Genomic DNA, 14259 nt, shown 5'->3' with positions numbered 1-14259 from the left:
GCAAGGCAGCAAGACCTTGTCTCTTTACAAACAAACAAATAGAAATAAGAAACAGTAAAGAGAACACTAAAGAATACCACCAAAGCAGACAGAGGAAGTAGCCCCCACTTCCAGGGCTAAGGTGGAGGCCTCATGGAAGGGAGAAATTGGCCCCTCCTCTTCAAGGAGGGGAGAATCAGCCCCAAGGCTGAGTCCAATCCTACTGCAGCTGTAGCCCACTGGGTGGCACAGAGGTTTCTGCAGGCTGGAGTTGGCAAGAAGGAAACTCCTCACTGGGAAGCCAGCTGGGACCAGTGGAACTCACTGACTGTGGCCACACACCCTGGCCAGAGCTGGAAGGGCCAAACCAGCTGGAAGGCCAGACCAGGAGCCCCTCCCTGCTGCAGTGACTCTCCAGCGCCCTCTGTTGACAAAGCTTAACTCCGCGGGTGTATTTGAAGCTGAGAGGCGGTACATTGGTAGCAGGCACGGGAGGAAGGTGCCATTTGAAGACTGGCTTCTCCCACACAGGGATTCCACAAGCTGGGTCACAGATGTAGTAACTGTAGGAACAGGGTCTGGGACACAGAAGCCCTCCAGGACAGGGCCTCAGCAGTGAGACACCCTCCAGGCTATTGGCTTGAATATAGCAACCCTCCGGGATGGAGTTTTGCACTGAGGGAGGCCCAGGCAATGAGACTTAGCTAGTTAAGGCCTCAAACGTTTCAAATCATGCTGAGACCCCTGGCACTGAGCTCTTGCCAGAAGATCACCCAGGGCCCTACTCTAGGTCACAGAGGCCCCCAGGACCTAGAGAAATTGGAGACCCATTGCTGTCAAATGTGGAGAGGTCCAGAAGGCTGAGGTCTCAGGCATGGGGGACCCTGAGGCCTAGATTATTTTTTTTTTTTTTCAGAAAAGGTCTTACTCTGTCACCCAGGCTGGAGTGTAGTGTAGGTTACTGCGCCTCTATTTCCTAGGCTGAAACAATCCTCCTGCCTCAGCCTCCTGAGTAGCAGGCGACTACAGGCACACACCACCATGCCTGCCTAATTTCTAATTGTTCCGTAGAAATGGGGTCCTGCTGTATTGTCCAGGCTGCTCTCAAACTCCAGGGCTCAAGCGATCCTCCCACCTCAGCCTCTTATAGTGCTGCGATTATAGGTCTGAGCCACCACACCTGGCCTGGGGCCCAGGCCTTGAACACAGAGAACCCATGGGCTGGGATCTCAGACATGAATGCTCTCAGGGCTGGCATCGCAGACACAAGGACCCCTGGGGCACAGATCTCAACTTGGGTCAAGTGCACCTTTTCTCTAAAGGGCTAGATGGTAAATGTTTAAGCTTGCAGGCTATACCTTCTCGATCACAGCTACTCACTCTGCCGTGGTGGCGTGAAAGCAGCTGTAGACTATGTAAGTGAAGAGGGTGAGGCTCCTATAAAACTTAAAATAGAAGAACAGGCTGAAATCTCAAGCAAGGACACCATGGAAACTGCATCGTAAACACAGACCTAGAGTCTTGGTCTTAGGTGCATGGACTCCACAACCTCAGTCTCACACAGCAAATGGCAGGGCCTCAGTCTTAGAGATAGGGGGACTCAAGGGCCTGGGTCTTGGCTGTCAGGGACCTCTGGGACCCGGGTCTCAGGTATGGGATCTTTGACACCCGAGACTCAGACACACCACCATGGGGCCTCAGTGTCAGACGTGTGGAACTCCCAGGGGCTGGTCTTGAAAACAGCAGGCTGGGCTTGGTGGCTCATGCCTGTAACCCCAGTACTCTGGGAGGCCGAAGTTCGCTAATCACTTGACGTCAGGAGCTAGAGACCAGCCTGGACAACATAATCAAACTCTGTCTCTACTAAAAATACAAAAATCAGCCAAGCATGGTGGCGGGCACCTGTAATCCCAGCTACTCGGGAGGCTGAGTCAGGAGAATCGCTTGAGCCCGGGAGGCAGAGGTTGCAGTGAGCCGAGATTGCGCCACTGCACTCCAGCCTGGGTGACAGAGAACCAACAAAACAAAACAAAATACAAAAGCAAACTATAGGACCTGGGTCCTAGACATGAGGACTCTGGAATCTGGTCTTGCCTGCGGTAACCCTCGGATCGCTGGCACAGACTAGGGTAGATGTGGAGGGAGCGGCCATCCTTGACAATGGGCAGCCTCTCAAGGTCCTCCCTCTTCTGTCCCCAGACCCGTGCGACGGTGTGACATGCCAGCCACAGGAGACGTGCAAGGAGCAGGGTGGCCAGGGCGTGTGCGTGCCCAACTATGAGGCCACGTGCTGGCTGTGGGGCGATCCACACTACCACTCCTTCGATGGCCGGCCGTTTGACTTCCAGGGCACCTGTAACTATGTGCTGGCAACAACTGGCTGCCAGGGGGTCAACACCCAGGGCCTGACGCCCTTCACCGTCACCACCAAGAACGAGAACCGGGGCAACCCTGCTGTGTCCTACGTGAGAGTCGTCACTGTGGCTGCCCTGGGCACCAACATCTCCATCCACAAGGGCGAGATCGGCAAAGTCCGGGTATGTGTGGCAGGATGGTCCCCTGAGGTCCCCGGGAGGACAGGAGGGATCCTGATGACCACAGTTAGCAGCTCAAGGCTCTTTGTCTTCACTTGGGCCTGAAACAAAATGTCAACAAAAACTAATTCCAGCAAAAATATCACCCCATTCCTGCGAATTAAACAAGCCTAGCCCCTTGCTAAGGGCTTTAATCTAGGACCTCAGCATTTCCCTTCTTTACAGACCTGGGTTTGAATCCAGCCTCTCCTCCTTATGAGCTAGGTGATGCTGGGCAGTTCACTTGGTAGGCCTCAGTTTCCTCATCTGTGAAGTGGGCATCATATCAGGGCCTGCCCCACAGCAAGGTGGTGCATGTCACATGCTGAGCTCAGAGTCTAGTCCAGGTGAACACTCGTTTGAGTGTCTGTGAGGGAACAAGTGAGAGGCCCAGAGACCAGGACATGGAGAGAAATATAGGGAGATTGGGATGGGCATGGGGGCTCACACCTGTTATCCCAGTACTCTGGGAGCCCGAGGTAGGTGGATCACCTGAGGTCAGCAGTTCAAGACCAGCCTGGCCAATAGAGTGAAACCCTCATCTCTACTAAAAATACAAAACTTAGCTGGGTGTAGTGGCGCTACTGTAATTCCAGCTACTCTGGAGGCCGAGGCAGGAGAATCATTTGAACCCTGGAGGCGGAGGTTGCAAGAGCCAAGATTTTGACACTGTACTTCAGCCTGGACGACAGAGCGAGTATCCATCCCCTCCACGAAAAAAAAAAAAAATATATATATATATATATAGTGAGATCACAGGAGAGAGATGGGCTGTCCTTTCTGCCCAGGGAAATGGAGATAGAGCCTAGTGGTAGCTCACAGACACAGAGGGAGGGATGGAACAGAGTAGGCGGTGAATAAATGATGGTGAGTGAGTGGAAGAGACACACAGAGAATGAGGGAGGGAAGGAGGAAGGGAAGAGGAGGGAGAGACAGACAGAGAGAGAGACGACCAAGTGATAGAGACTTAGGTGAAGACAGAGGGAGAGAGACACAGAGAGACAGAGAGACAGAGACGGGGAGGGAGATAGAGATCAAGGGAGAAGATTAGAAAAGGTAAAGTGAGGTTTCATTCCCCAAGACCTGGGCCAGAACAAATGTCCACACTGTGTCCGATGACAATCCAACTATCGGAGGAAGGTCTTGGCCTCTCCCAGCCCCCGGTGGGGTGAGAAAGAGGGAGGCAGAGGGCCAGAGCTGGGGCCGTAACACCTCCAGTGACCCGTTTGACTTCTTCCTCCTTCCCCAAGGTGAACGGTGTGCTGACAGCGTTGCCCGTCTCCGAGGCCAACGGGCGGATTTCAGTGACCCACGGTGCATCCAAGGCACTGCTGGTGGCTGACTTTGGACTGCAAGTCAGCTATGACTGGAATTGGCGGGTAGATGTGACGCTGCCCAGCAGCTATCATGGCGCAGTGTGCGGGCTCTGTGGTAACATGGACCGCAACCCCAGCAATGACCAGGTCTTCCCTAATGGCACCCTGGCTCCCTCCATACCCATCTGGGGCGGCAGCTGGCGAGTCCCAGGCTGGGACCCACTGTGTTGGGACGTGTGTCCGGGGTCCTGCCCAACGTGCCCTGAGGACAAGTTGGAACAGTACGAGGGCCCTGGCTTTTGCGGACCCCTGGTCCCTGGCACAGGGGGCCCCATCGCCACCTGCCATGCTCATGTGCCACCTGAGAGCTTCTTCAAGGGCTGTGTTCTGGACGTCTGCATGGGTGGTGGGGCCCACGACATTCTTTGCAAGGCGCTGGCTTCCTACGTGGCCGCCTGCCAGGCCGCTGGGGTTGTCATCGAAGACTGGCGGGCACAGGTCGGCTGTGGTGAGTGTCGGGGTAGCAGAGGCGGGGCTGGGGTCAGGTTCCCGTCTCTTCGGGGCTAGTTTGGTTTCACTCTGGTCCTCCTGGGTCTCTTTGTTTGCTTTTCTCTCTGTCTGTCTCTCTGTCTCTTGGTGCTTGTCTCTGTGGCTCGCTTTGCTTGTCTCTGTCTGTTTCTCATTCTCTCTCCCTCAGTTTCTTCTTGGGTCTCCTGGTCTCTTGCTTTCTCCTATTTGTTTCTCTGTGTTCTCTGTCTCTCTGTGTCTCGTCCTTTGTCTCCCCCTTTCTGTGTCTGCTCCCTATTGTCGCTCTCTGTCTCCTGCTACCCTGTCCTGTGACCCCACCCTAACACCCTCCTCTCTGTTTCTCTCCTTCCTGCTCCTTCATCTGCCCACAGAGATCACCTGCCCAGATAACAGCCACTATGAGGTCTGTGGCCCACCCTGCCCTGCCAGCTGTCCGTCCCCTGCGCCCCCTGCGGCCCCAGCCGCGTGCGAGGGTCCCTGTGTGGAGGGCTGCCAGTGCGACGCGGGTTTCGTGCTAAGTGCTGACCGCTGTGTTTCCCTAAACAACGGCTGCGGCTGCTGGGCCAACGGCACCTACCACGAGGCGGGCAGTGAGTTTTGGGCTGATGGCACCTGCTCCCACAGGTGTCGCTGCGGGCCTGGGGGTGGCTCGCTGGTCTGCACACCTGCCAGCTGTGGGCTGGGTGAAGTGTGTGGCCTCCTGCCATCCGGCCAGCACGGCTGCCAGCCCGTCAGCACAGCTGAGTGCCAGGCCTGGGGTGACCCCCATTACGTCACTCTGGATGGGCACCGATTCGATTTCCAAGGCAACTGCGAGTACCTGCTGAGTGCACCCTGCCACGGACTACCCTCCGGGGCTGCAAACTTCACTGTCACTGTAGCCAATGAGCACCGGGGCAGCCAGGCTGTCAGCTACACCCGCAGTGTCACCCTGCAAATCTACAACCACAGCCTGACGCTGAGTGCCCGCTGGCCCCGGCGGCTACAGGTGAGGAGGGCTGTGGGCCAGACAGGAGCGGGTGCCAGCTTTGGGGTTGCCCGAGATGGTAAGGGCTTCACCATTCCCCTGGGCACCTTTCACAGCTTAGCTGGGGCATGATGGAAGGGTCAGAGGATAGGCCTAGGAGCCTGATGGCTTGGCACCAGGGCTTCTTCCTCTCTGAGCCTACTGTATTCCTTTGAAAACTGGTGTAAGAAAAGTAGCAGCTTTAGAGAAGGATGAGGAGTCAGTGACATGTGCCTATAGAGGCTCTTTGTTTTTCTTTTCTTTTTTTCTTTCTTGCTTTTCTTTCTTTCTTTTTTTTCTTAGCCTGACTCCGTTGCCCAGGCTGGAGTGCAGTGACAGGATTAGGGCTCACTGCAACCTAGAACTCCTGGGCTCAGTCGATCCTCCCACCTTGGCTCCTGCCTCCCGAGTGGCCGGGACTAAAGGCGCACGCCACCACGCTGGCTAATTTTTCCTTTTTTTTTGTAGAGATGGGGGTCTCACTATGTTGCCCAAGCTGGTCTGAACTTCTGGCCTCAAGCCATCCTCCCATCTCGGCTTTCCAAAGTACTGGGATTGCAGGCTGCGCCACCAGGCCCGGCCTATAGATGCTCATTATTATTTTCAGAGGGGAGGTGACATGCTCAGGGTCCCACAGCTAGTAGGTGGTGGGGCCAGGATTCAAACCCGTGTTCACTCTGCTTACCGCTCCCCCAACCCCCGCCCGCAGGTGGACGGCGTGTTCGTGGCTCTGCCCTTCCATCTGGATTCGCTCCTGCACGCACATCTGAGCGGCGCCGACGTGGTGGTGACCACAACCTCAGGGCTCACGCTGACTTTCGATGGGGACAGCTTCGTGCGCCTGCGCGTGCCGGCGGCGTACGCGGGCGCTCTCTGTGGCCTATGCGGGAACTACAACCAGGACCCCGCAGACGACCTGAAGGCTGTGGACGGGAAGCCTGCTGGATGGCAGGTGGGCGGCGCCCCGGGCTGCGGAGAATGTGTGTCTGGGCCATGCCCGTCGCAGTGCACCCCAGAGCAGCAGGAGTCCTTCGCCGGCCCGGACACCTGCGGCGTGATCTCCGCCACCGACGGCCCGCTGGCGCCCTGCCACGGCCTTGTGCCACCCGCGCAGTACTTCCAGGGCTGCTTGCTCGACGCCTGCCAAGTTCAGGGCCATCCTGGAGGCCTCTGTCCTGCAGTGGCCGCCTACGTGGCAGCTTGTCAGGCCGCTGGGGCCCAGCTCAGCGAGTGGAGGCGGCCGGACTTCTGTCGTGAGTACTGCTCCATGCATGGTCCCCATCGCAGAGTCTCTCCCTGCCCTTCCTTTCCAGGACTGTAAGACAGCTGCCCCTTCCTCCTCCATGGGGCTCAGGGGCCACCTTCCTTCCTCTGAGCTGGGTATCTCCTGTCAGGAAACACCTTGGCACTCACACACTGAAATGCCCCAAGTCAGGTACTGCAGTGAGAGAGAGTCAGTTAGAAACAAGTATTGAGGGTCTGGCCGCGGTGGCTCACGCCTGTAATCCCAGCACTTTGGGAAGCCGAGGCAGGCAGATCACCTGAGGTCAGGAAGTCGAGACTAGCCCGGTCAACATGGTGATACCCCCGTCCCTACTAAAAATACAAAATTCATCAAGGTGTGGTGGCAGGCACCTGTAATCCCAGCTAATCTGGAGGCTGAGGCAGGAGAATGACTGGAACCCAGGAGGCAGAGGTTGCAGTGAGCCGAGATGCAACACTGCACTCTAGCCTGTGCAACAGAGTGAGACATCAGATCAAAAAAAAGAAAAAAGAAAGAAAGAAAAAAAGAAAAGGGACACCTAGTCAGAATCCCGGGGTCCAGGACACCCTTGGGGATTGGTGATCCATGTTCTCAGACATCCAAGGCATATAGATTGGGATGACTGACCCTGCCTCAGTCACATAGCAGGGTACCCTTGGTTAGGAAGACCTTGTGAGTTACAGCTGGTCACAGGGCCCTTGTCTTTTGCACACACTGAAATACACCTAGTCATATAGAATTAGTCGCATGCCTTCCGTGGTATCTGCACAGATTTTACACTAAGACTAACTGGTTAGATACACTCAGATAGAATCAGGACCCTTGCATAGCCCTGGGCAGATCCACACAGATGCATAGTTAGATAGTCCTAGGCGGTTCCCTTCAGGCAGGTCTCCTGGTCACAGGTATCCTGCCAACTTTACTCAGGCACAGCCTTACACAGACCATGTCAGAAGGACTCTGGGAGATGCCCAGGTCAGACACCCACAGCTGGGTACCCTCAGGCAGAGTCATACCCTGAGATACATGTAGCCCCAGACCCCAGTCACATTCACACCCTGAGATACCCGTAGTCAGTTCTGATCTTGCACACCCCGAATAGATAATAGTGATCCATTTCACCCAGGTAATCCTGCCTGACATAGTGAGACCCCATCTCTACAAAAAACTACCAATAAATTAGCCAGATGTGGTGGCTCACGCCTGTAGTCCCAGATACTCGGGAGGCTGAGGCAGGATGATTGCTTGAGCCCAGGAGGTGGAGGCTGCTGTTAGCGCGCCTGTGCACTCCAGCCTGGGTGAGATAGAGTGAGACCCTGTCTCAAAATAATAATAATAATAAATAACATAAATAAACATCAGGCAAGCAGAGTCATTTGATCTTTAGAAATACTTGGTCAGGCTAACACATAAACTGGTCAGAGAGACCTGGGCATGTCCCCTCCCATTCCAGGTCCCACGCTGAGACCCCCAGCTAGATGTCCTGGATCACATGTGCATACCCGGAGACACCCAAGTTGACATGAGCAGTTTTCCCACTCAGGGCCTCCCCAGACCCCAACTCAAATGCCTACCTGACTCATGCCCATCTTGTCCCCACAGCCTTCCAGTGCCCTGCCCACAGCCACTACGAGCTCTGCGGTGACTCCTGCCCCGTGAGCTGCCCGAGCCTCTCAGCACCTGAGGGCTGTGAGTCGGCCTGCCGTGAAGGCTGTGTCTGCGATGCTGGCTTCGTGCTCAGTGGTGACACCTGTGTGCCTGTGGGCCAGTGTGGCTGCCTCTATGATGGCCGCTACTACCCGCTGGGTGAGGCCTTCTACCCGGGCCCTGAGTGTGAGCGGCGCTGTGAGTGTGGGCCAGGTGGCCATGTCACCTGCCAGGAGGGTGCAGCCTGTGGGCCCCATGAGGAGTGCCGGTTAAAGGATGGTGTCCAGGCCTGTCATGCCACAGGCTGTGGCCGCTGCCTGGCCAATGGGGGCATCCACTACGTCACCCTTGATGGCCGTGTCTTCGACCTGCATGGCTCCTGCTCCTATGTCTTGGCCCAAGTCTGCCAGCCAAAGCCTGGGGATGAGGACTTCTCCATCGTGCTTGAAAAGAACGCAGCTGGAGATCCCCAGCGCCTCCTGGTTACTGTGTCTGGCCAGGTTGTCAGCCTAGCTCAAGGGCAGCAGGTGAGTCCATGGGAGCCTGCCCTGGGGGTCTGAAGGTAACACAGCCCCATCTAGGGGGTTCTGAAGGAGCCATGACCCCACCCTGTAGGTATGAGAGGGACATTCCTCCAACCTGGGAACTCTGAGCCTATCCTGGAAGGTCTGGTGAATGGTCCCACCCAGGGAGATTTTTGTTTTGTTTTGTGACAGGGTCTTGTTCTGTCACCCAGGCTGGAGTGTATTGGCATGATCACAGCTCACTGCAGGCTCAACTTGCTGGGCTCAAGCAATCGCCCCACCTCAGCCCCCCATGCCTAGCTAATTTTTTTTGGTAGAGATAAGGTCTTGCTGTGATGGCCAGGCTGGTCTTGAACTCCTGGGCTCAAGTGATCCACCTGTCTTGGCCTCCCAAAGTATTGGGATTACAGGTGTGAGTCACCACGCCAGGCCTGGGGCCCAAGAAGTTTAAGGGAAACATGACCTGACGTTAATGGGACTGAGGGAGATGCAGCTCTGCCCTGGGAGTGGGACAGGACAACCTTGCTTGTGGTTCTGTGAGTTCCTGACCTACCTGACCCTTCCACCCAGGTCACCGTGGACGGCGAGGCTGTGGCCCTGCCTGTGGCTGTGGGCCGCGTGCGGGTGACCGCCGAAGGCCGAAACATGGTTCTGCAGACGACCAAGGGGCTGCGGCTTCTCTTTGATGGCGATGCCCACATCCTCATGTCCATCCCCAGCTCCTTCCGTGGAAGGCTCTGTGGCCTCTGTGGGAACTTCAATGGCAACTGGAGTGATGACTTTGTCCTGCCCAATGGCTTGGCAGCGTCCAGTGTGGAGACCTTTGGGGCTGCATGGCGGGCGCCCGGCTCCTCCAAGGGCTGTGGCGAGGGCTGCGGGCCCCAAGGCTGCCCCGTGTGCTCGGCAGAGGAGACTGCACCCTACGAGAGCAACAAGGCCTGCGGGCAGCTCCGGAACCCCCAGGGACCCTTCGCCACCTGCCAGGCTGTGCTGAGTCCCTCTGAGTACTTCCGCCAATGCGTATACGACCTGTGCGCGCAAAAGGGCGACACAGCCTTCCTGTGCCGCAGCCTGGCAGCCTACACGGCGGCCTGTCAGGCAGCCGGCCTGGCCGTGAAGCCCTGGAGGACAGAGAGCTTCTGCCGTGAGTGTCCGTGGGTCCCTCAGAGAACTCTAGACCAGATGTAGGGGCCCCTCCTGGCCCATTCCTTCTATTCACATGTGGAAGTGGTTTCTCCCCACCCCCTCCCACCCCACGCCCACATACCTCCTTCTCCCATGGCGTAGTCCACTGGCTTCCCTGCTTCCCTGCTACCCCTCTCACTGTTCCTTCTCAGCCTCTTGTCCGGGCCCACTCTCCTCAAACCTCAAGTTCACTTCTTCCCTAGTGCTCTATTCTGGACTCTTTCTGCAGTGACCTGAAAGGCATAGTTGGATGGGTTGGGAGATCTATGGCTCACACAGACCCTCCTTCTACCCCCTGACAAGATCATATCCCCTCAGATCCCCCCAAGACAAGGTTGCAGCCTAGGAGACAGCCCCCTAAACTAGGACTGTACCTCTCATTCAAATCCCGAGGGGAGGGACATCACCTGAGACTCTCAGGACAAAGCAATGGCCCCTCCGGCCCCAGGTCAGAGCCAGCTCTCCCCTGGGCAGGACCTATACCCAGGGCCGTCGTCCACACCCGCGGCCTTAGATTTGTTCTCAGTGTTGACTGTGGACCTGGTCTGTCTGTCTCAAGCCCTGAACTCTCTCCTGACTGTCAGTCCAGTGATCCTAATTTCTGACTTCTGGCCTTTAAAACTGTGGGAGAATGAATTTCTCCTGTTTAAGCTACCAAGTCTGAGGTAATTGTGAGGGTGTCCAGGACACCTTCCCCTGGGTGTCCTTAGAGTTCCTCTCACCTGATGTGTTCCCAAATAAAATCAGCCTATCACCCCCAGCCTGATGCTCCTTCCCCAATCCCGGTGGGCATTGCAGAACAGCCATACCATCCACCAACTGCTTAGCCAGAGACCAGGGACTTACCACAGATATTTCCCTTGGGTCCGTACAGCCTCTGTCCCAACCCTGACCCCTCTGCCTGTGCCCCCCATCCCAGCCCTGACCCCTTTGCCTGTGCCCCCCCGACCCTGGCCCTGACCCCTCTGCCTGTGCCCCCCTACCCTGGCCCTCAACCCTCTGTCTGTGCCCTCCCCATCCTGGCCCTGACCCCTTTGCCTGTGCCCCCCCACCCTGGTCCCCACCCCTGTGCCTATGCCCCCAACCCTGGTCCTGATCCCTCTGGCTGTGCCCCCCTACCCTGGCCCTCAACCCTCTGTCTGTGCCCTCCCCATCACGGCCCTGACTCTTCTGTCTGTAGCCCCCCACCCTGGCGCTGACCCCTCTGTCTGTGCCCCCCATGCCTGCCCTGATCCCTCTGCCTGTGCCCCCCGATCCCTGCCCTGACCTCTCTGCCTGTGCCCCCGTATCCCTGCCCTGACCTCTCTGCCTGTGCCTCCTCATCCCTGCCCTGACCCCTCTGTCTATACTCCCTGAGGCAGTGTGTTCACTTTTGGCTGTTCCTATCTGTCCCACTGAACGTGAGCTCTGTAGGACTGGGGTTGAGGCTTTTCTCAATACTTGTGTCTTCAATGCTACCTAAAACAGGGCTGGGTGTGCAGTAGGCCCCATTGGTTATCCAGGACCCTTTGGAGGTGTGACACAGCCCTGCCTCCTCTTTCTGCAGCGCTCCAGTGCCCTGCCCGCAGCCACTACTCCATCTGCACACACACCTGCCAGGGCTCCTGTGCAGCTCTCTCTGGCCTCACGGGCTGCACCACCCGCTGTTTTGAGGGCTGTGAGTGTGACGAGCGCTTCCTGCTTTCCCAGGGTGTCTGCATCCCTGTCCAAGATTGTGGCTGCACCCATAATGGCCGATACTTGCCGGTGAGTAGGGGCTTGGGGTGGGCAGAGAGGATAGAAGAGCTTGAGAGAGACCCAGAGCTTCCGTGCTGACCTCTTCAAGGCTGGGGACAGAGGAGCCACCGCCATCTCCCAGCTGTGTGACAATGCAGGCAACCTCCCCGTATTAGTTTTGTGTAGCTTCTGTAACCAATTACCGCAGACATGGCAGCTTAAACAGGAGAAATTCATTCTCCCACAGTTCCAAAGGCCAAAAGTCAGAAATCAGGATCACTGGACTGACATCAAGGTGTTGGCAAGGTGGCACTCCCTGCAAAGAAATCTAGGGGAGGCCATGCCCAGTGGCTCATATTTGCAGTCCCAGCCCTTTGGGAGGCCAAGGCGGGAGGATCACTTGAGCCCAGGAATTCAAAACCAGCTTGGGCAACATAATGAGACCCCATCTCTACAATTTTTTTTTTTTTTTTTTTTTTTTTTTTGAGATGGAGTCTCGCTCTGTCACCCGGCTGGAGTGCAGTGGCCGGATCTCAGCTCACTGCAAGCTCCGCCTCCCGGGTTTACGCCATTCTCCTGCCTCAGCCTCCCGAGTAGCTGGGACTACAGGCGCCCACCACCTTGCCCGGCTAGTTTTTTTTGTGTGTATTTTTTTAGTAGAGACGGGGTTTCACCATGTTAGCCAGGATGGTCTCGATCTCCTGACCTCGTGATCCGCCCGTCTCGGCCTCCCAAAGTGCTGGGATTACAGGCTTGAGCCACCACGCCCGGCCCAATTTTTTTTTTTAATTAGCTGGGCATGGTGGTGCACACCTATAGTCCCAGCTACTCAAGAGGCTGAGATGGAACAATTGCATGAGCCCAGGAGTTGGAGGCTGCAGTGAGTTATGATCACACTGCTGCACTCCAGCCTGGGTGACAGAGCAAGACCTTATCTCTAAAGAAAAAAGGAAAAGAACCGGGTGCGGTGGCTCACGCCTGTAATCCCAACACTTTGGGAGGCCGAGGCAGGTGGATCACGACGTCAGAAGTTCAAGACCAGCCTGACCAACATGGCGAAACCCTGTCTCTACTAAAAATACAAAAATTAGCTGGGCGTGGTGGTACGTGCCTGTAATCCCAGCTACTCAGGAGGCTGAGGCAGGAGAATCACTTGAACCCGGGAGGCGGAGGTGGCAGTAAGCCGAGATCACGCCACTGCACTCCAGCCTGGGCAACAGACCGAGGCTCCATGTCCAAAAAAAAAGAAAAAAGAAATCTAGGGGAAAATCTGTTCCTTGCCTCTTCCAGTTGCTGGTTGCTGCAGGTTTTCCTTGGTTGTGGCCACATCACGCCAACCTCTGCCTCTTCTGAGTGTGTCATAACATCTCCCTCTGCTTCCCTCTTATAAGGATACACGTGATTGCACTTAAGGCTCACTCAGATAATCCAGGAGAAATTTTCCATCTTAAAATCCTTAATTCAATCACATCTGCAAACACCCTTTTCCCATATAAGGTAACACTTACTCATTACAGGGATTAGGACCTGATATCTTGGGGCAGGGGCATCATTTGGCCCCTCCTTGAACTTCATTTTCTTCACCTGTAAAATGGGGCTAATCACCATCTTTGTACCATAGGTGTCTGAGGATCAGGCACGATTATACAGGAAAGATACCCACTGAGCACTGGGCCTTGCCCTGCATGTTCATCACACTCAGTAAAAAGAAAGAGCAGTTTATAGCATGGTGCAGTGGCTCACGCCTGTAATCCCAGCACTTTAGGAGGCCGAGGTGGGGGCAGATCAAAAGGTCAGGAGTTCGAGATCAGCCTGGCCAATATGGTGAAACCCCGTCTCTACTAAAAATACAAAAATTAGCTGGGCATTGTGGCGGGTGCCTGTAGTCCTAGCTACTCGGGAGGCTGAGGCAGGAGAATCGCTTGAACCCGGGAGGCAGAAGTTGCAGTGAACTGAGATTGCGCCACTTCATTCTAGCATGAGCAACAGACTGAGACTCCATGTCAAAAAGAAAAAAGAGCAAAAAAAAGAAATAGCAGTTTACAACAGTGCAAATAGGTAGCCCAGCTAATAATTTTTTAATAATATGAATTAAATTGAAGAATTGATTTATTCTTGTTAATGATTTTTTTGAGCTCTTACTATGCACCATGTTTGTTATAGGTATTATTTTGTATTTATTGAGATAGGATCGCACTCTGTCTCCCAAGCAGAAGTGCAGTGGCGTGATCATGGCTCACTACAGCCTCAAACTCCTGGGCTCAAGCGGTCTTCCTGCATTAGCTTCCTGAGTAGCTGGGACCACAGGCTCACACTGCCATGCCTGGCTAACTATCTAATTTTTTTGTAGAGATGGAGTCTCACTATGTTGCCCAGGCTGGTCTCAAACTCCTGGGTTCAAGCGATCCGCCTGCCTTGGCCTCCTAAAGTGCTGGGATTACAGCGATGAGCTACCTCTCCCGGCCATGTTATGGATGTTAATCCATTTAATAATCACAACAATCCTCTGCAATAGATACTA

At 55.4% G+C, this 14259-nt stretch overlaps 1 protein-coding gene across 2 annotated transcripts in view; it reads left to right on the top strand.

Moving 5' to 3' along the window:
• The window catches only part of FCGBP (Fc fragment of IgG binding protein), a 63800-nt gene that overhangs the window by 44774 nt on the left and 4767 nt on the right, over positions 1-14259 (top strand). For both annotated transcript variants that reach the window (XM_033226214.1, XM_033226215.1), the window contains 7 exons: positions 2179-2516; positions 3803-4376; positions 4768-5384; positions 6112-6655; positions 8269-8840; positions 9408-9981; positions 11569-11768. In XM_033226214.1, coding sequence (XP_033082105.1) covers positions 2179-2516; positions 3803-4376; positions 4768-5384; positions 6112-6655; positions 8269-8840; positions 9408-9981; positions 11569-11768 — 3419 coding nt within the window. The remainder of the gene's footprint in view (positions 1-2178; positions 2517-3802; positions 4377-4767; positions 5385-6111; positions 6656-8268; positions 8841-9407; positions 9982-11568; positions 11769-14259) is intronic.

Source organism: Trachypithecus francoisi, unplaced genomic scaffold, assembly GCF_009764315.1.
Source record: "Trachypithecus francoisi isolate TF-2019V2 unplaced genomic scaffold, Tfra_2.0 Lachesis_group12, whole genome shotgun sequence".
Taxonomy (NCBI): domain Eukaryota; kingdom Metazoa; phylum Chordata; class Mammalia; order Primates; family Cercopithecidae; genus Trachypithecus; species Trachypithecus francoisi.
Note: the sequence above shows the minus strand (reverse complement) of the source record. Positions and strands in the feature narration are given on the sequence as shown.